The 23116-nt window shown below is 37.7% G+C and overlaps 1 protein-coding gene across 4 annotated transcripts in view; it reads right to left on the bottom strand.

Annotated features, from left to right (window-relative positions):
• Nucleotides 1-6764: 6764 nt before the first annotated feature.
• LOC144977678 (zinc finger homeobox protein 4-like) overlaps nt 6765-23116 on the bottom strand; it is a 161226-nt gene continuing 144874 nt past the window's right edge. Inside the window, exons 5-10 of one of the 4 annotated variants that reach the window (XM_078923119.1) lie at nt 14181-18730; nt 11993-13378; nt 9951-10208; nt 9174-9516; nt 8226-8435; nt 6765-7908 (exon numbers count right to left, since the gene is read on the bottom strand). In XM_078923119.1, the coding sequence (XP_078779245.1) occupies nt 6872-7908; nt 8226-8435; nt 9174-9516; nt 9951-10208; nt 11993-13378; nt 14181-18730 (7784 nt within the window). In that variant the 3' untranslated portion in view covers nt 6765-6871. The remainder of the gene's footprint in view (nt 7909-8225; nt 8436-9173; nt 9517-9950; nt 10209-11992; nt 13379-14180; nt 18731-23116) is intronic. The other 3 variants (XM_078923120.1, XM_078923121.1, XM_078923122.1) reach the window with 3 other exon arrangements.

The following is a 23116-nucleotide window of genomic DNA, read 5'->3' as shown; positions in this document are numbered from 1 at the left end:
CAAATCAATCAAAATAGAAGACATGAAATTATTATAATCATAATATTGTTATGATGAACAACCCATATGTTGTGTGAATCTGAATCGTAATCCATATGAATGAGCGAATAATAATAATAATAATAATATATATGGAGCGAATGAGATAAATTGATGAATGAACGAATGAATGAATATGTGAATATTGGATGAGTGAATGCACATTACAAAGAGGAAGATCTGTTGGGTGGCAACAATTGTGCATACAGAGCAAAACAAACTCGGGTTTGAGCAATCATAGAATATAGCGGTAATAATCAAAATATTTTTAAGTGGTAGATGTTGCAGATGTTACATAATTATTTAAAATTTTATCCCAACCTCGTCGCCATCTTCGTTATAATCTGCCTATCTATATAAAAAAAGGTAAACTTTTCGTCCAATTCACCGTCATAACATTGACATGGATAACATTGACATGGATAACATTGACATGGATCAATTCAACACATGGCATCGTAACATACATTTCTATTTGATAAGGTATAAAATGTTCAACCAGAAGACATCGTCCATATCCATACAATAGGCAGAGAAGGAGAGGTAGAAATTGAGACACAAGATTGAAAGAACGACAATGGGCCTTTCCAACCGGAAATGCGATTTTAAAACAATACAAATATGGACTATGGGTTTTACGTGTCTGTCACATCAAGTTCACATTGTTAAAGAGTGTACGTGCGGTAGTTGTCGTGGTGGTGGTGGTAGTGGTAGTAGTAGTAGTAGTAGTAGTAGTAGTAGTAGTAGTAGTAGTAGTAGTAGTAGTAGTAGTAGTAGTAGTGTAGTAGTAGTAGTAGTAGTAGTAGTAGTAGTAGTAGTGGTAGTAGTAGTGGTAGTAGTAGTAGTAGTGGTAGTAGTAGTAGTAGTGGTAGTAGTAGTAGTAGTGGTAGTAGTAGTGGTGGTAGTAGTAGTAGTGGTGGTAGTAGTAGTAGTGGTGGTAGTAGTAGTAGTGGTGGTAGTAGTAGTAGTGGTGGTAGTAGTAGTAGTAGTAGTGGTAGTGGTAGTAGTAGTAGTGTAGTAGTAGTAGTTAGTGGTAGTGGTAGTAGTAGTAGTAGTAGTAGTAGTACGAGTAGTAGTACGAGTAGTAGTAGTAGTAGGAGTCGTAGTAGTAGTAGTAGTAGTAGTAGTAGTAGTAGTAGTAGTCGTAGTAGTAGTAGTAGTAGTAGTAGTAGTAGTAGTAGTAGTAGTAGTTCTTGTTGTTGTAATAGTAGTTGTTGTAGTAGTTCTTGTTGTTGTAATAGTAGCTTTAGTATGAATAAGTAAAATATACATTTTAGTACCCATGACCAAATAGACACCATGAAATAGCGTTGCACCGCTTAACAAGCCAACAACAGAGAATGAACAAAAAAAACAACAACAACCTTGAAAAGCCCCGGTTGGTTTTTAAAGTTGTGAGGTAGCGAAGACATTACCAACTTATTCATTTGTATTTTCTTATCATAATCATCATTGTCATCATTATTGAGAAAATCTGTGTATATATGAAGGAGGCTGCAATATAAAGAAAATACTGGACTTTGTAATATTTCTGATCGATTTAAAACATACAAAGGTGTACATCTACCAAACATCGTCCTAATGGCACCAAACCATCTAAAAATAACCCCAAAAATTCGACGACAACGATAACATTTCATGAGTGTGCGGGACCAAAATTCCATTTATAGATAGAACGAAATTGACGTCACTCACCTAATTGTTATTGTTTTTAGCCAGCAATTTTTACGGGTAATTCTCACTAAATTCTATCAATCAGACAAGATATAAACGTTTAATCTTACACACAGTTTTGTGTGTTGGTTTGTTATATCAGGCTGGCGGATGTTGTGAGTTTTTAGGCTAAACGTAATGCATCCATAAAAAGCATTTAATCTAACTTAAACTTGTCTTTAAGATACACGAAATACCCCAAAAGAAATTTTGCCATGAGCTTTTAGTATTTTGGACAGAATTTCGGGAAGCAGATTTTGAGAAACAGAAGAGGGTTAAAGTTAAAGCTATAACATTTTGTTTTTGTAACAGCCATGGAGGTAAGAAACACAAGGAGAGGAAATCTCGAATTGGAAAAATCCAACCAAATTTTTTCGAAGTCTGCAGCAGTTGCGTATACAGAGATTAATTAACCATTACAGGCAAGTTGCGTATACAGAGATTAATTAACCATTACAGGCAAAGTACAACCAAATCACGAATGACCTGCCCGAAAGAAAATTGAAAAAAAAAATGTTTCAAGCAATCATGAGATGTTTCTTTATTTCGTTCTTTTTTTTTTTGTTTTTTTTTGTTGTTTTGTTTTTAAACATATGATCATTATAAAAGCTCCGACTCGTTTTCAAAGAAATGGAGAATTCTTTCAGTTGTCCATTATCTATATATATATATATATATATATATATATATATATATGTGTGTGTGTATGTGTGTGTGTGTGTGTGTGTGTGTGTTTATATTGGTATGTACACATGGCATCCAACAGAATCACCTTTCTTCTTGAAGTCTTAAAATCGAATAGAATCGGAAAGAAACAATGAAATGAACACACGATAGGACATCTTGTAAAATACGGTCAAGTTGCATAAAAGACTCGGCTCTTCCGTCGCTGCAATCAAATCAAGGACACACACACACACACACACATACACACACACACACACACACACACACATATATATATATATATACCATTTCTAAATAAGAAGTGAGTTTTAAACATGTGACCCATCGCGTCAAACTAGTATTTTCTCAGAATGAAAACTACAGATAAAGTCGTAATGATGAGAATTAGGAAATTCAATTTAATTCACAATATATTTCAAAATTGTAGATGAAGCAATATTCACTCTCCTCAATGAAGGCATTAATTGTCCATACTCGAATCGCCCTCAGATGACAGAAACTTTGCTTCTTTTAAAACTTTAATGGGAAAGTTTGCTTTAAGGGGAAAGTTTGCTTTAAGGGGAAAGTTTGCTTTAAGGGGAAAGTTTGCTTTAAGGGGAAAGTTTTCTCCTGTAAATTTGGACCAATTAGAAGATATATTTAGTTTTGTGTCCATTATTTCCATTGATAAAAGTCAAGTCTGTTAACCAGGTAAATAATTGCCAAAAGCCGGTATTAAATACACATAGTCTAAATGGTCCCCGTTCACAGAATTTCTCCCTTGAGGCAAAATTACCCCATTTGACAGCAAATAAATGAAGTTTAAAATTTATCATATTTTTAAAAAATAAAATTGTAAAAATGTTCAAATCTAAGCAATACCGTTTTCTGACGAGTGGTCACAAATTTTTAAAAAATTACTTTTAAAAGCTCTAAGGAACTACAAGGATTACAATTTTCTTTTTTTTTTTCTTCTTTAAAACATATTTCGAAATACCTGTCTACTTTTGTTTAAAATGAAAATATTCATTACTTAAAATCCTCTTTTAGAAAGACGCATGAATCCTAAAATTAGTTCTTGGTCTTCAAGACTACATAAAAATATTATATAACATTTATACAGCGCATAATCTTGAATAAGTCATGCTTGCTCTGTGCGCTTAAATGATAGAAAATGTGACGAGCTAAAAAATGAGGCAGAAACAATATTTTGTTTATTTCTCTAGACTAGGCAGAAAAAATATTTTTGTTTATTTCTCTAAACTATAAAGAAGAAAGCAATGTGCTTTTATATTTATCCGTCTATAGCCTTTGCTCGTGTTGAGTGTGTTCGACACACTTTCAATCATTATTCTTTGCTCGTGTTGAGTGTGTTCGACACACTTTCAATCATTATTCTTTGCTCGTGTTGAGTGTGTTCGACACACTTTCAATCATTATTCTTTGCTCGTGTTGAGTGTGTTCGACACACTTTCAATCATTATTCTTTGTATCAATGTTTAGATAACAATCGGATTTTTAGCCAGCTGAGACAAAGCAAGTAGCATAGATCTGGTAAAAATCAATCAAACAAACAAACAAACAAGCAAACAAACAACCCAATATCATACAAATTATATAAATTTCAAAAGAAAAAACAAAATTCTAATGTAAATGTGTAGATAGAGAAAACAATTTGCTTGGATGGCACATCGATTGTGTAAGCTCCATCAAATGTGTAGTGTGTAGTATAGTGTGTTGAGAACTACACATTCATTGTGTAGTGAGGCTGCTTGCACAATTATTTTTATTTTCAGCATTTCGCATAGAAGTGTGGTCATAGCGCATCAACCCATGCCATAACACGAGTGAATATCAAATTAAATCTAAATTTGAAAAAAAGACAAAACAAAACAAACAACAAAAAACAAACAAAACACACACAAATCTCTCTCAAGGCGAAAACTTTGTTTCCCATAGATTCCAAATCAGAATAAAAATTGTAAATAAAGGATCATAATAAATTGTACCAGCTACCAAAATGAGGTTACCACTTTTATGAGAGTATTCGTTTCGTATAAGAAAACGAATATCCCCGTCTCAAACGATGACACCAAAATGTACACACCACTTATTTCTTTCTATTCCAGATGTGTGTCCTCGTGTAATAGAATACAACACATCTTAATATATTTCAACACATTTTAACGACCTTTCTTTTTCAATTCCATAAAACAAAATATCAAAATCATTATTTTGTATTCCTTACAACAACAGAAATTAAATAATTTAAAAAACAAAAAACAAAACAAAAACAGCGAGAAATTATTTCCAAGTGAGTAAAGAAAATAAATTAAAAAAAGGAATAAAATTAGAATCCACAACCACGTGACATTAAAGTAATTGCGGAAACATTTACAATTAAAATGCAATGCTAAAAGCCCGCTAAATCATACAATGTTCAAATCATATCTTTCTGTATCAAAAATCAAAACAAAAAACCAAAACAAATTGTGCTAAGCAGCCAATAGGACAAAAGTCAAAAGTCAAAAATCAGTCAGCGTGTACAAACCCAATACGCTAGATCGTGACCCAATAGTAGTCTTGTTAGTCTGAACAAACAAACAAACAAACAACAAAACAACGATCGATTTATTTTTTGGTCAAGCACAGAATATCTTTCCCTTTTGTGCACTTGTGATGAAATTAATAATAATAATAATAATAATAATAATAATAATAATAATAATAATAATAATAATAATAATAATAATAATAATAATAATAATAATAATAATAATAATAATAATAATAATAACGTTTTCATTATGTACAAATAATCTGATAAAATATGTTGTATATACCAAAATAAAAGCATTGAAAGGAGTCAAAAGATTTACAATTAATCTGCTACTCTTACTTTTCACAATCTCCTCTCTACTCAACACAGGGAGGCAACATCTTGCATGGTTTACAATCACCCAAGTAAAATCGAGGTTTAATTTTTTCTTTTCTTTTCTTTCAAACATACATATGTACAATTTTCATTTACTACATAAACTAAAATAAAAGGAAGAAAATTATTCACGAAGCGAGGCAGAATCACGACAAAAATTCGCCAAACTGTAAAATAGCTTGGTTTATTGATAACCTCATGAATATTCATTATCGGATGTGATCTTTTTGAGTTCAACATGCAAAGGTGAAATGTCAGAGAGGTTTATTCACTTTTCACGGTATCGCGAGGCTACTTTCTAACTACTGTAAACATTTTAAACAATTCAGATAACAGGTAATCATTAAAGTTAAAATTTGAGATTTTTACAATAATACAAACGTCCAGTCATATGGAGGAATATATTTATTCATACTGAAATCAACAAAACCACCACCGTCATCATCATCATGAACATCATCATCATCATCATGAACATCATCATCATCATCATCATCATCATCATCATCATGAACATCATCATGAACATCATCATGAACATCATCATCATGAACATCATCATGATCATCATCATGAACATCATCATCATCATCATCATCATGAACATCATCATCATCATCATCATGAACATCATCATCGTCATCATTATCAATGTGGTCGTCAATATAGTTTGTGAACTTCAATATGCTCAACGGACTTTTTCACAGTCAATATTTTTCCATCCTTGACAAGTAAACTGAAGACAGTATACAACAATTTAAACAGACCTCATTCAATCGGATCCATTCATTATACATATAACGACGGTGCGAATCAAAACTATTATAACTTTTTGTACAATATGGCCCATTCAGCAAATCATATTATATAATATAATATTATATTATATATATATATATATATATATATATATATATATATATATATATATATATATATATATATATATATATATATATATATATATATATATATATATATATATATATATATATATATATATATCCCTGCGAGGTAAAATATTTTTGAAAAAGCAATATAACATTGAAATGACAATTGATATAAATCATGGTAAACCAAAGCACACTTGATTTTCATATCAAACAAGATGTCTTCCAGAGCACCACGTACGTCCCATAGTGAATGATCTATTCCAATTTACTGTCCCGATAGACTCGTAACGTCCCTTCCCTGGAATATGGACGTGTTATCCTGTCTTTGAATTGAACAGTCCAATTTCTATCATCTAAGCCGTTCATAGCACCAGATTTCATTGAATGTGGCAGAGAAAAAAAGGAAAAAATTTATAGTATGCATTTTAACATAATTTATAGTTCGACGTGTAGCTTCCATTATTTATTTTTTTCATTTTAAAAACTCCATCGTTCACGAAATATTTGCAGCGTCGTCCTTTTTGTTGTTGAAAATTTGAGAAAATTTCTTGATTTTGTAAAACGATTTGAGCACGTTTAGTGGATATTGCGCTTGATAAAAGCTCGAGTCTTATTTTTTTTCAAATTATTCTGCTTTGACTCTTTGCATTTCCATGACTTGGGTAAAATTGTTGGAATTATTGTGACCAGCGAGACCCTTGTCCTGAAGAGGACTCCTTGGATTTGGGCCATAAATCTTGTTTAGCTGGTGGTGGGGGTGGTGGGGGGCCGAGGGGTTGGCTGATGGACTGAGAGATTTCGACGGAATGAGTGCGGCGTTTTGAGGAGCTTCTTGCTGATCTCCGGCAGCGCTATTATTGTTGCTGCAAGAGTCTGTATTGTTATTGTCTTTGTTGTTGTTTGTTGTGATGCTGGTGACGTTGTTAATATTGCTGATATTCTTGTTGTTGTTGTTGGTAGTAGTAGTCGTAGTAGTGGTAGTTGAAGACGATGGAGATGTGGGTGATATAGATTTATTTCTAGTAGTTGAGGACAATGAAGACGAAGATGACGGCGAGATGACTCTTGATAATGGAGGGGGTAGCGATGACGTAGTCGAGTTTTGAGCGCTGTGGCTGCTGTTGTACAAAGCCGGTGGGGTAGGCGATCTGCCAACACCACCAAGGTTCTCCTCTCGTCGGCCACCCAAGTCTCCTCTATCTCTAGACTTATATTTAACGAGCTGCGTCTTGTGCACGTCTTGCTGGCAGTGACCTTTGAACTCTGCTATCGTGGAGAACCTTTCATTACATGCTCGGCATTCGTATTGAACTTGCTCCAGCTTCGTGATCGGCTCGAAGCCTTTGGGTCTTTCCTCGCTGCTGGAGAGACAGGAAGTCCTTTGATGCGTCACGCATGCGTCCTTGGCCGGGTAGACGATCATACAATTTTTGCAGATGTAGCCGACATCAACCGTTGCCTCGGCGGCCACCGTCAGGTCAGCGGCGCTGACGACGTTGTGGAGATCGGCGAGGGCGTGGCAGTCTTGGGTGTACCTGGCCACGATTGCCCCTGGGTCGGCAAGCTTTTCTCCAACAGATTTAATGGCTGCAGGGGGGATCTGTAAGAACGTCAGGGGTGTCCCGAAGGCCAGAGGGTCAAAGTTCATCATTGGATCCACGCCTGGAATGATACAGGCAATATTTTTGTAAAAATCAAAAACAAGAGAAAAAATAAAATGAACGCATCCATCAATTCAATTTTGAATAAGAATACGGTAAGGAAAAACATTTCTACTATTTCCTTCCCATTATTATAAATATCTTCATCATCATCATTATTATTATTATTGGCGATGGTGTCGTTTCTCTGTCGAAAAAAAAATTGTGAGAGCGCCTTACAGGCGACATATCTCGCCCTCCTCTGACTCTTAAAATAGCTGATTTCCGCGGATCCGCTGAAAACTATCAGCACCGCAAAGTCTACCGTTAAACCCTTACCAGGCATCATGGAGGGCTGCATCATCATGGCCGGGGGAAGGTAGCCGGCAGCCCCGTACATGTAGGACAGATAGGTGGGGTCAATGCCCGGCATGTAACCGCCTAGGGCGGACATCATCTGGGCATTCATAGCAAGCTCCATGGCCGCCGCTTGTTGTTGTTGTTGCTGCTGTTGCTGCCTGGCCTTGGTGGAGGGTGACGATGCGCTGCCTGGATGGGAGAGAACAAAGATGGAGTTGTAAAACATAAAAAAGGAAACAACCTCCACCCCACCCCTCCTTTCCCCTCGAAAAAATACCCCATATAAATCAATAACAGACCAAAAAAAAAAAAAAACTACTACAAAAACAAACAAACAAACAAACAAACAAACAAAAAAACCCAATAAAAACAAACAACCATCACCCCAAAAACACCCCCCAAAATTCATAAAAACAAAAAACAAAAAACCCTCCAAAAGACTAAAGACAAGCAAAAAACAAAACCCTACACAAAAATATGTGTTTAAAAATGCACTCACACAAACAGAACATGGGAAAGGAAGAAGTCAAACACAAATAACCGTTAATCCTATGCACATTTCCCGTTTTACTCAAATTTATGCTAAACTCTTAAGCTGCTTCCAGTCAGACGTTTCACGATGATTTAGTCACGGAGATGCAAACTTTCAAAAACTTGTGGTCAACAAATGCAAAATAGAGAATGAAATTGTATTCTAAAAAACAATTTTATTAAAAAAAAATTAAATAAATAAATAAATAAATAAATAAATAAGATTACCTTCATCGCAAACTTTCAAAAAGTTGTGGTGAACAAATGCAAAATAGAAAAATGAAATTGTAATCTTAAAACAAATTTAAACAAATAATAAATAAATAAATAAGAGATGATAGATATATCACACTTCAAAAAAAAAGAGAAAAAAAAGCCACAAGGAGGGGAGCTTACCTTCATCGCTTGGTTTCTTTTCCCTTCTACTCAAATCGTTCTTGTCTTTGCCTTCTGAGCCGAGACCAGCGAAGCCCGACGCTGAGGCAGACGCGGGGTTCATCCCCAAAGACTGCAACTGGGCCAGGTGGGCGTTGGTCAAGGGGTCATCCCACCCCTTCCTGGCCTTGTCGGACTGGTCCACGGGTCTGGAGGTCGAGGTAGAGGGTGAGGAGGAGGAGGAGGAGGACATGTTACCGACGACCAGGCTCTTGCCAGTGAAATCCATGTCGAACTCGCCCTCGGCGTCCAAGAAGGTCTTCACTTTTTCTATGTGGCTCTTGGTGAAGATGTGGTCTTGAACCTGGGACGTTAGAATTGGAAATTTTACAATGACTGATGATGATGATGATGATGATGATGATGATGATGATGATGATGATGATAGTATTAATAACAGCATGGCGACGAAGATGTCTGTTGATTATGATGACGACGACGACGATGATGGTGATGGTGATGGTGATGATGATGATGATGATGATGATGATGATGATAATGATGGTGGTGATGGTGATGATGATAGCTAAATACTACCAATAATAATGACGACGATCGTTATGGTGTTGACGACGATGGAGATATGATGATGATGATGATGATGATGATGATGATGATGATGATGATGATGATGATGATGGTCTTAGTGGTGACGAGGATGATGATGATATGATGATGATAATGACAACGATATTGATGTTAAAACTCTTGCTGAAAATCATTTTCAACTCAGCTTACCGTGACCTTATGCGAGTACTTGTAGTTGCAAAGCTTGCATTCCTCCGGGGATTTTGGGAAATCCATCTCGGGGTTGAACGCCTGGCCCGAGGACAACCTGGCTTTCTTCTCCTTGGCCCTGGCGTTCTGGAACCAGACTTGAACGACTCTCTTGGCCAGGCCAATCTCCTGGCCCAGCAACTCGCATTCGGCCATGGTCGGGGTTTTGTAATCGGTGAACAGGTGCTTCATGACCTTGACCTGGATAAAAGTTGCACGCTTCATTAGATGAAAAGCATGGTGGAAAGGTTCGATGGTTAATGGTTTTATAACACAAGGCCCATCGCTTCAATCATATTATGTCGGGGCCAAGTACCGTCTTATGGGGGTTTCTTGGGACACCAGGGGTTACTTGGGACACTTTTATTTAACAAGATCAGTGCACCCCCCAAATTTTTTTTTTTTCTCTTTCTTCTTCTTCTTCTTCTTCTTCTTCTTCTTCTTCTTCTTCTTCTTCTTCTTCTTCTTTTTTTCTTCCACTTCAAGCTGAAAATTCCTAGGGGAAGACAATATCAGCTCAGCATTCACAACTGTTTTACCGGGAGCTACCCGAGTAGTTCCACAGTCTTCTAGCTGAGGGTAGAAACGAATGAAGATGGCGGCAGTTCACTCTAGACTGTGGCAACATAAATTTGCCGTTTCCTCAGGTGTTCGGTTGGAGGCCCTGTCGTAATGGCAACCTGACCTGATATTTCTGGCCCCAAAAATCTTATAATGTGTGAAAACATTACTGAATATTGGTAAATTTGGAAAAATAGAAGTGTTTTTTTCTTATTATTCTTGGTGCACTTATCTTTTTAAATAAATGTGTCGCAAGTGACTCCTGGGGGATGAAGAAACCCCATATAGGGAATGAGATTAGCGGAAGAGTAGGTTCCCTTGATTGGACGTCACCCATAGTCTGTGACGTCACCGGCGGAAAAGTTATTAGAGAGGACGAAAGACGCATGCGCACAACCAACATGACGTTCTCTCTCTAATACTTTTCCGCCGGTGACGTCACAGACTATGGGTGACGTCCAATCAAGGGACGCTACTCTTCCGCTAATCCCATTCCCTATTACTGAAGAGGAAGAAAACTTGAGTTTAACCCTCTCCTTACCAAGGAAAATCGTCAAATTGGTTACGATACCGTCAAATGGGGTAACTTTGCCTAAATGGGAAACTTTGCCTCTTGAATTTTGGACCAATAAGAGATTGCTTAGTTCTGTGACAATTATTTCCTTTGATAAAAATTCAAGTCTTTTAAAGGGTACAATACTGCAACAAAGCTGAGGTTATTTAAAATGCTTCAAATTCAGAGCAGCAAAGTTTCGCCAATTGACGGTACAACCAACAATTTTCTTATTCTGATTTCGTTAAAGGGCGATTTTTGGTTTAGCTATGACAAAAAATTTACAATGTGCTGTACGGGTCATTTTGCTGACCAATATTATGTATAGAAAATAGTTGTTCCTTTGCCGTTTGTGATTGAAATTTTATCAGTTAAGCTTAAATTCAAATCAAATACTAGGCTGACCACCGACATAATACCGTTTTGGACGACAGGTCACAAATAAACGTTAACGGTGAGTAATTTGGGGCAGTGATTATCTTTTAAAATATTAATTAATAAAAATGAAATTAGCAATGACGTATTCGTACATGGTTAAACGCTCTTTTTCAACACATAAGGCGAATCTTTTTAACAGACACTTCCTCTATATTTCAAAGTCCGTGGACAACAAGACTTCATGAGACACCAACGGTCTTTGGAAGAAAAGAAAGACTCGATTTTGTTTGCAACCGGTACAGTAGAGACCGAGACCGAAACTGATACTGTTTCCGTTGTTCAATGCTTAAGCTTTCCATTCCCCACCGATTCTCCGAGGTCAATTTTCTTTCTTTCTTACTTTTTTCCTTTTTTAATCTTTTTTTTTTTTGGACATTCACAGGCACAACTCACTATTTTGTCCAACATATCAGATGAGATTGAAATTCTATTAATATGAAAACTTTCTCACCTGTGTAGCAGACATGTGAGTCCGGAAACGTTTCGGCGTGCCTCCTTGGGCGTTCATGGAATTCATACAACCACCGTTGCTTCCACCGTTTCCACTGCTGTTGAGCAACGATGGAGACCACAATCTACTGTCCCCCTCTCCACTCATACTATTCTGGTCCGCCGTTTCAGATTGCGTCTCCGAATAGGAGTCCTCCATGTCCTTCAGACGCCTGAGGTAATCCAGTTCCAAACTCCTTTCCGTTACCTCGGGCTGACCCACTCCTGGGTAAAAGGACTTCGGCGTTGTGTTACCGTTGCCACCACCGATAGAGAGTCGACGGCCGTCCATGAATTCTGTCTTGATTGACCTCATTCCACCGCCGCCACTGCTGAGATCTAACGTTGCGGCAGCGTGGTTGTCGTTGAACATCGCCGCGCTCATCATGGAGTTGACGCTTTCCGGGAATTCCGATTTCACTGGCTTGCTAAGATCGAGCGGTGCCTCGTCTGGATTAGAAGAGGATGACGATGAAGATGACATTGGCGTTGTAGACTGAGCTGCGTTTCCAGAATTGTTTGAATGAGGAGGTAACTTCGATTTGTGTGCTTCAGTAGGTCTAAGAGAGGAAGAAGAAATGGAAAATCCGGGCGATGCGAGTCCAGGGACAGATGAAGAAGATTTGTGACCCGGTGAAATTATTTGCGGATTGGATTGTTGCTGAAGTTGGTTTGAAGTTGAAGTCTTGGGATTGAGAAGACCTGCAGCGGCGGCTGCGGGTGCTATGGCGATGTTGTTATGGTCTTGTCTAGCGGCGTTCAGAGCCAATTCACTCATGTATTTCTTGAAAAATGGGTCTTCAAAAGAAGCTGCTTGTCCTAGTAATTCGGCCCCGGGGAAGGGGAAATTCATGCCAGCTGCCGCCGCTGAAGACATCAGGGCCATGTAGTTTGGCATGCTAGCAGCGGCCATTCCTGGGGTAAGTAATTTGCTGATGTCGGCAGGATTAGGTTGAGATTGGAGGATGGAGGAGGCGTTGACAGAGACAGACGAGGTGGATGCAGAAGAGGCAGATGAAGAAGAGTGGGAGGAATGGGAGGTGGTCTGTTGCTGCTGGTGCTGTTGACCCGGTTCGATGACGGCATCGGGAATAAGGTCAATGTTGATGTCACCCCTGGCCATTTCATCGGGATGTTTGGCAGCTAAATGAGACTCCAGAGCGGATTTGGCCCTGAACAGAGCGCGACAAAATGGGCATCGTTTGTTGATGAGTTGCTGGTGTGCCCTGTAGTGACCTTTACGCTCTCTGGCCCGGGTATTCTGGAACCAAACCTGGACGACTCTCTTCTTTAGGTTGACGGTGTTGGCGATGTGCTCCAGTTGTTTTCGGCTGGGATTGCAGTCCATCTGAATGAGATGTGTACATTTAATGTATTACAAATAAATCTATGGAACCGTTAACAGTCTTTTATTGCTGAAAAACTATGTATGAAAACCAGACAAAGCAAGAAAGAAAAATACAAGAAAGAAAAAAATCCCAAAAGTGAGCTTGCCTGAACTGGGGATTGACCCTCCCCCCCCCCCCCCCCCCGCCTCCCGACATTTCTTTTTCTTCTTTTCATTTATAGGAAGGGGGAGAGAGAGAGAGAGAGAGAGAGAGAGAGAGAGAGAGAAAGAGAGAGAGATAGGAGAGATAGAGTTAGATAGATAGATAGATAGATAGATAGATAGAGATAGAGAGAGAGAGAGAGAGAGAGAGAGAGAGAAAGAGAATGAGAGAGAGAAAGAAAGAGAGAAAAGAATACTTGCATTAAGTAAGGAGAGTAAAAACTTAGCATAGCTGATTAAAGTGATTTGAAAACAGGAAGAAGGATATTATTTATATATTACCACCTGGCATTGTAGCTCAGGTCAATTCTTCATTGATTACATTCCTGATATGTAAAAAAACTTTCTAGTTTCATACTCACCAGTCAACTGTCGTACTCTGGAAAAACGCGTCTTAAACAATTTGGCCAGAAAAGCTCGCCCTTTAAATATCGACCGTTTTAAATTACCCAGATCTTGGCAAAAACTCTCAAACTTGGGATTTTAAGGAAGACTTCGCGAAGTCCCAGGTTTGAGAATTTTCTAGCCAAATGTTTTTCCACAGTACGGCAGTTAGACGGCTAAATAGTTGGTCATCTTCTAAATATGAAATATAACTTACCTGATACTGCTGGTATAGATAATCCAATTGTTCAGGCAGGATGGTCGTCCTTAGTCTTTTGTCTTTGGGCTGGCCATCTCCTCCTTCATCCTCAGAATCCGTCTTTCTCTTTCCTGAGGGGGATGGGGAGGTAGAGAGGATAGAGGTGGGGGTGGAGGGAATGGCATTGGGTTGCAGACCTGTTGGAATTGGAGTGGTGGAGGGGCTCGTCATGACAGGAATGGGAACCAGGGATTTTGAAACGCTTGGATTGTCGTCCTGGTATGCAAGGGTTTGGAGCATGTTGAACGCACTGCTTGTGCCGTTGGAACTATTCGTGCTTGGTGGGAAGTTGTGGGCGAACAGTGCCGGTGCGATGCTGTGTGCTTTTTGGTGCTCTTGCCAAGCGTCAAACCTTGAAAAGGTCATGCTGCATTTGTCACATTTGAACGCGGCTGGGAGTTGAGATGATAGAAGAACAGGAACTGCTGATGATGGTGACGGGGAGGAGGATGTTGATGACGATGGAGGGGCAGGTGCTAAACGTGGATTTGACGATGATGGGGACATTCCAGAATTATGTAACTTTGCTGAGGATATAAGTTCTGGAGGTCCACCCGAGGGACGAGGTGGGAGATCTCTTTCTCGACTGAAAGCAGAGGATGACGACGGGGGTTGATAAATTGGTCTAGGGTCTGACATGAAACTATCTTCGTTAGAATTATGACTGTTACTGTCATCATCCGTCATAGATAAGATCGGTTTGTTGTTGTTCGATTCTCCACAACTATGTTTCTGGTGTTTGATGAGTTCAAAGTAACGCTGAAACACCGAATTACATTTTTTACATTGGTAATTTAGTCCAGGCGTTCGCTGAAACGGGCTGGTTGGGTCAGAGACGACGGATGACGCCGCAGGGCTGGTTGCAGTTTCCCCGGGATTATTCTCGTATATTTTCCTAGCTTTTTGCCGAGCGTTTTGAAACCATACAACGATTACCCTAGCGCTGAGGCCGAGAAGTTTGGACAAGTGCTCCAATTCGTCATCTTTTGGATACGCATTTCTTTCAAAATAGTCTTGCAGCGTCTTTATTTGGTAATCGGTGAAACGAGTCCGTTCAGAGCGTTTGCGTATATTCTGAAAACCTGCCGCTTCCATCCGTGCTATACTGGCGGCATAAGCGTCCAGAGAGAAAGGCAAGCCGTTGTTGGAATTGATAAGCGCTGCGTTCATGGCGGCCTGCGAGGAGGGTGTGACAGGGGTGGACGCTGTTGGGGTGGAAGGAAGGGAAGAGGTATTAGATGGAGACGATGTGTTAGAATAACACTCATTTTCTTTCTTCATCTCATCGCAGGAATCGGCCCTAGGCATCAAATCTATTTTCAAAGGGGGATTTTCGGGGATTTCAGAGTCAAGTGGATCAAAATCTTGATGCATTGCTGGAAGTGTTGGTTTATTTGAAGCTGTTGTTGGAATGTTTTCCTTGGGGGGATCTTTGTTATTGGAACTCATCATCGATTGTGATGAAGAGGGAGCAGTGGAAGCGGAACAAGAAGAAGAAGAAGCTGTTTGGTGATCATCCTCTTCTTCTGGTTCTGTCTTAACTTCTGGAATTTTTCCAGTCCTGTCATACTCATCCAAATCAATGGAAGTAGATGGGGGATTGTTGAAATTGTAGGGGGAGTCTTTGTTTCTTTGTCTTTCCTTAAACAGTGTGTTCCGGAACCAGTGTTTGATGACCTTTTGAGGAAGTCCTGTTCGTTCCGCCATCTTATTTATTTGTTCTTCACTTGGAGAGTTGTTGATATCAAAATACTGACGAAGAACCTTCAGCTGCTCGTCGCTGATCCTTGTCCTCACTCTCTTTTGACTTTGAGCTTGTTGAGCAGCAGCTGCAGCGGAATTTGCAGCGTGCAGCTGCTGAGATTGTTGCTGGGCCGATGAGCCGTTTCCAGATGCCTCTAGAAGCGCGGCAGTCGCGGCAGCGGGTGGAGGAGGAATTGGGGCATTTTGCAATTGGGTAAGAAAAGCCTGGGATAAATCCATGGACGGGGACATCATGAGAGAGGGCATGAGGGAGTTTTGTAGTCCAAGGCCAACGATACCAGGGAGATGCATGGGAAGGAGGTTCATGCTCATCAGAGGCAAGAGATGAGTCATGTCCAAATTTGATGGAGCCTGGGTCGAGGCAAGGAATGGTAAAGGAGGTGGAGGCATATCCGAAATCTGAGACTTCTCACTGGCAGATGGGGCAGTAGTTGTCGGTGTGGTGGGTCTACTGGAAGGTTGTGCGGGCGACATTGGGTGGAATTCTGGTTGCTCCGTCACCTTTGGAAGACTCCTTTCCCATTTTTCTCTGAAGCTCTTTCCAAAACCCTCTATTACATCAGGGGCAACAAAGTTGCTATGAACTTCCTCTTCGTGATTCTTCAGAACCCAGACGTTGGAGAAATCCTTGTGGCATGTAGCGCATTTGCTTTTATTCAACTCCGGTAGATCTATATTTTCTTTGTTTTCGTCTATTTTGTTTTCTTTATTTTCGTTGGTTTCTTTTGAGTCTTCAATATCGATACTTTTCTCGTCATTTCCTTTCTCGCCATCATGGTCCATCTTCTCTTCTTCTATTTCTTCAGTCTCTTCTTTAATTTCAGCTTTGACATTTTCCGCCCCTTCTTCACTATTCTCCTCTTTCTTTGCTGCTTCTAATAGCTGATTTCTATTCTCCTCGTTGTAATGCATAACGCACTCAAATCCAAAGTTTTCCAACAAGCTGCGGTGAAGCTGGGGTTTAAATCTTCCCATAAAACCTCTCGGTCTCGTAAGAACAGGTGCATGAGGAAAGTTTGGCGGTAACTCTTCCTCCTTCTTCACCAAAATACCAGAAGAAGTGGAAGGTACCAATTTATTAAATCTCTCCTCTAATTTATTTTTAGATTCAGGTTCAATTTTGCCATCTTGTTTGATAACCATGTTAATAATTTTTTCAGTCAGATCCGGTTTTGGAGCAATTTTCATGTTTGCCTGTTTTGCAGACATCATTTCTGAATTGCTAGATACATTGCTTTTTGAAATCAAGTTTTCAGTTCCTTGTTTCAATCCCATGATGTCTTTTCCATCAGCAAAGGCCGGCTGGTTAAACAAAGAGGCTCCGGGTAAAATCCCAGGCAGCATGGACATCTGAGCAAAACCATTCATGTTGTTGAGTCCTTGAAGATTGAACAAGGCATTTGAAGCAGCAGCCTGCGCTTGAGCGGATGCCTGTTGATGAATCATATCAGCGATCAACTGTGCCTGCTGTTTTCCAATCGCCTTGGGGTCGGGGTGGTCAATTAAGGTTTGGTTCAAATCAACCTGGCCTGTTTGAATAAGTTCCCCCAATTTATTAATACGGCTCTTGTGAGCGACGGACCTCATGTGTATTTCAAGACCTGGTGCGTGGACGTAGCTCACCTGACAAATGTTACATCTGTAGGGCTTGCTTGGATCAAGGTATGAATCGGTACCATTGTTGTTATTGTTATTGTTATTATTAGATTTTGTAGCATTTGTAGCGTTGTCATCAGATTTAGACGTCGTAGCTGATGGAGAATTGATGTCCCCGTTCATTTGAAGATGCGGGGATTTCAGTTTTCCCAGAAATTGAGATGGGGCCGAATGGCCGTCGCCACCCAGCATCTGTTTCTCCCCACGGAATGGTGCCTTCTCCATTTGCCGGTGTTCCAGACTAAGATTGTGCTGCGTTAAGTAGGATTGTTGGGTGAAAGCAACCTTACATAAATGGCATTTGTATTTACGACTTTGGTCCAGATAGCCAGTCTCTGCCATTGATTTACTATTGATGTAGTCAAGAATCTGTTTCTCCTTCGAAATGTTTCTCTCACATTTATCATCATCCTTTAAAGGTTTAATCATCTGGTCCCTTGAGAACTGTTGGTTTACAGTTTTGTTCTTTGTTCCAGTATCCTTAAACAAGCCACCTTCATCTACTCCATTTATATGATCAGAACGTGAAACAAATTTATCAAGGATGGATTCCTTTAACACCAATGCTTCATTTCTCTCAATGGCTTCAACTTGAATCAATCTTTCAGACAGGGCCATATCCTGGTGCTCGAATTCCAAATGCTTCTTTAGTTTTTCAGCGGATGAAAACGATTTTGAACATGATTTGCACCTCGTTATCGACTGCACGAGATGAACAAGTTGATGCCTCTGCAAAAGGTCTTTCGTCTTGAAACTATAGCCGCACTGATCACAACCAAAACGGAACGAATCAACGTCTTTGGTGCTTGACGACTGAGACGAACCCCCACTGGAAGTTGAAGAATTCATACTCAACGTCAACTTTTTAGCGTGTATCTCTCGGAAGTGAACTTGCAAAGCGGATGCGGTTTTAAAGTATTGGTTACATCCCTTTTTCCAGCACAGATAACCAGGTCCTCTGGGGGTTTGTTTGAGTTCAAGGTGGCCCAATTCGTTCTGATGGGAGTACAAGTGGTCAATGTTTGGGAATGATTTGGTGCAAGTTTGGCATCGGAACAGGTCTTCGTCCTGGAGTGACGCGTCAACGCCTGGAGCATGACGGAAGTCGATTTATGGGTTTGGGTGGAGAAAGGAGATCGGGGGGAGAGGATAATGGTAAAAATTGTGGTTGATGTAATATATTTGTGTTGAAAGTGTTATTTCTATTATGATATAAAAATGTGTTAGGCCACTACGGTGTGTTATTGTTATATTATCACGATGATATAAATAATTTGGAATGCAAGGGGTGTATATAATATAATATACGCCTTGCATTCGCCGAAGATTACGATAAAGAAAGAAAAAGAAAGTTATTCTGTGGAAGAACGATATCAAATGTTATAAAATTATCATCTATATATGAAAAGATTCATGACAAAACAAATTAAAGTTTAATAAACTAGACATTTTTCTTCTTCTTCTTCAAATCCATTTGATTTGAGTGACTGACTTTGATATTAGATTCTTCACTTCGTTATCAGGTAACTTAAACGTCCTATGCCCGTTATGGTGTATAGGACACACATCAAAATATCGGCAGTTGCTGTTACACAGTAAAAGGAATAGTTTTTAGTTGAATGCATTTCGTCATGAACTTTTCATATAAACACATAATGAAGGTAGTTTAGGACTGTCGAAAGTGATGTACTTAAAAATTCTATTAAATTATTTTAAGTCATATATAAAATCTAAAAATATTAAGAGAAAAAAAAAGGATTTTACATGAAGCTGTGAATCTAAAAAATAACACAACGCTAAGATTATGGATTTTTTGTTTTCTAATTTTAAAACTGTCTCTTAATCATTGTTGTTTAGTTCTTTCGGTGTTTGTTTTTTTTAAGCATCATCATAGGGGACACTATTTTCTCACTGTTACTTATAATGCTTTTATAATTTGAAAAAACACTTACAATCATTGTATTCAGGCACTTTTAAAAAGATCACTCATTAAAATTAGGGAGAGATAATGACATTTTGCCATGGACTTCAAAGTTCTTATGAACATCTTAAAATTGATTTTTAAACAATCTTTTCATCACTAACGACAGAAGAATAGACCTTGTGTCATTACCTCACGTACATAAAAAAGAAATCTATAATATGTAGTCACTAATTATCACCAAAATATAATATAACTGATGATGATGATGATGATGATGATGATGATGATGATGATGATGATGATGATGATGATAATAATAATAAAAACAACGATGATTAAAAATATTATCATACGACATAAATACTAGGACAATATACCAAAACTGGCAATTTCAATTTAAAACTAATATTACTACCACTACAACATCCAACCAATACACACATACCTACTCCAGCAGCTTTTTTCTCTTTTAAATAAATACAAATTACAACTAACATCAATAATATTAATTTGGCTGAAAATACCAAAGCTAAACCAATTTGCAATTTCCCACAAATCGGATTCTCCATAATACCATCGACAGTTGGTCCCTGACAAATAATAATAATAACCCTATCATCTCATCGATATCTCTCTTCAGTTTAACCAGTCGTACTCCGGAAAAACTCAAATTTAAAATTTTGGCCAGAATGCTTATCCTTCAAATATCAATCGATTTAAATAATCCTCATCTTGGTTAAAACTCTCAAACCTGGGACTTTAAGAAAAACTTCGCGAAGTTCTAGGTTTGAGAGTTTTCACCAAGATGAGGGTCATTTAAATCGGCCAATATTTGAAGGACGGGTTTTCTGGCCAAATTTTTAAATACCGAATTTTGCCAGAGTTAGGCAGTTAACTGGTTTAAATATAATTATCACAATAATGGAGTGTGGAGGTAAATGACGTGACGTCTATCCAAAGCTCCGTGGAAAGACATCTCGTCTCGTGGAGCTTAAATAATCTTCTTTTACTTTAATTACAGAGAGAGACTATTACAAAACAAGTTACAATATATATATATATATAATAAAATCACTTACACGCATAGGAAGTTTTACTAAGTCCATAAAACTCAAGTCTTTGTTTTAAATTACAAGAAAGTCAAAATTAAACAAATAAAAATATATACGATTAAAAAAAGAAAAAAAAAAGAAAGCCAAACGGGTGTGTAAGAAATCTTGATCGAAGTTTGAAATCTTATTGATTAAAAAAAACCATTAAACAAACACAAAAAACGTTATAAAGGGATTACTATATTATATAAACGAGGGGTGAGCGTTACGATGTAAAACAAAATATTTTTTAAAATCTTGTCCGTATTCTCCATAAAAGGCATTCTTGCTTACCAAGCACATCGAGTCTACCCATAACACATGAACACAACGCCATGCCGTGCTTTTTATCTTCTTTCACAATTCTCTAAACCCCATTCAGCAACAATACTTTTTTAACAAAAATAAATCGCTCTATAAGAATGAAGAACGACCCCCTCCAGCCCCCCCCCCCCCCTTTCCCCCCACACACAAAGATAGCAAAATGGGTTTTTAAAAAAAAAACTTAACAAAAACAAAGGGAAAAACAACCACATTCGACCAAAAAGACAATAAAAAGGAAAACAAGACCATCAAACTTCGCATAACATGAATTAAACTTCAATTTTTCCAATAATAATAATGGTAATGTTAGTCATACGTCGAACGCTTTTCTTAAATCATAATGAGTTCTGAGCAGATTTACAGAAGACGAGATAACTTCAATTTCTTTATTTCTCCTCGTCGTCTTTTATAATTGCAATTACCACTCTCGTATGAATCAAACAATTATTTTTCAAAATGTCAGCTACTTCCTCTTTCTTTATTTGAAAAAATAAACATCCAAGAAAGTTACAACAACGTGAAATATGGGATAGCGCAGAGTCGCGTCTCTTCCCTGGAAATCAATTAACTATGACTGTTGAGCGATTAAAGAAAATTGCTGGGAAGAAATTGTGCTCAAAATCAATGACTGCACGTAGAGACGGATCATCCATTAGTATAAGTATAATTACGCCCGTATTGTAACATTATTCAATGCTATAAACGGAATCAGAAATGATCCTTAATCACCTTGATCTAAATTATATTGTTTGTTTTCAAAATGTCACGGCGTGAAAATCATGACGGCAAATTTAATGGGACTGATGTGATTAAATGACAGAACGCGAAGTGGGAAAGGAAAATGGGAAAAGAAAAAATCTAGAAATCATGGAATATGAGCTACAATAGATAATTATATTCATAGCTGAAAAAGTTTGTGAAAATTACTGCTAGAATGGCAATATTTTTTATTTTTAAAAACGTTACAAGTTTGTTTTTTTTCTTAGGAAATGAACCAATCAGGTAGTAATACCTTGGCAACTCTTTGAGAACGTTATGAGCCTTACAGGAATTGAAAAATAAACTACGACTAAATCGGTACCTCTGAATATGTTACGAGTATCTAAAGGAATTGAAACAATTCGGTACACTAGATTAGATTTCCTTTTGGAAAATATTAGGAATATTAAGGAATTGAGACAATTTATACTAAATTGGTAACTCTTCTTTTGAAAAAGTTATGAGTCTTTTAAAAGAATTGAAACAATTATGTATTCTAGATTGGAAACGATTTGAAAATGATAGAGTATTAAGGAATTGAAACAATTAGGAACTGCTAAATGATGTAACAACTCTGTTTGAAAACGTTTATTAGTCTTTAAAGGAATTGAAACAATTAGGTGCTGCTAGAATATGCCACAACTCTGTTTGAAAACGTTTATGAGTCCTTAGAGGAATTGAAACAATTCTTTCTATTGAAAAATCTATTTGAAAACGGTGGAGTAGGAAGGTTTTATTATTTTTGTTGAAACACGAACCAGAAAATGGTCGTGCGGTGTCATAATATTATATATATATATATATATATATATATATATATATATATATATATATATATATATATATATATATCTTCGCTACAAATGTTATATCGAATACAACAAGGACCACTACAATTACAGTTATTGTAGCAATTTGTTATAACAGAGGGTTAGTAGAAAAAACAAAACAGAAACAAACCCAAAGCAAACAAAAACAAGCAAATAATCAAAACATTAAAAAAAAAAAAAAAAGAAAAAGAAAAGATAAATATATGACAACAACCTAAAAAGCATATAAGCAAAGAGGTACCTACCAAAAACAAAAAAAAAACAAAAAAAAAAAAAAAAAAAAAAAAAACCGAAAAAAAAAACCCCCCCAAAAAACATGCGAATCGATTACAGAGATGCCAAACTGAATTAATAAAACAGAGATAATCATTTAACTTCCTTGTTTTTCTCTCCCTTTTTATATTGATGTTTACGGCAAAAAGTCTGTTTTATAAACAATTATCTATTTATAGATTTGAAGCCCGTGAGGTCATGATTCCGAATATTATAGATATTTAGAATTGAACATGATGTTTTTTGAACTATTCTTATGATTATTATTATTAT

The sequence above is a fragment of the Berghia stephanieae genome, chromosome 7 (assembly GCF_034508935.2).
Source record: "Berghia stephanieae isolate SIO BIC M18660-M18661 chromosome 7, UCSD_Bste_1.3, whole genome shotgun sequence".
NCBI classification, from domain to species: domain Eukaryota; kingdom Metazoa; phylum Mollusca; class Gastropoda; order Nudibranchia; family Aeolidiidae; genus Berghia; species Berghia stephanieae.
This window is presented reverse-complemented; position numbering and strand designations above follow the sequence as displayed.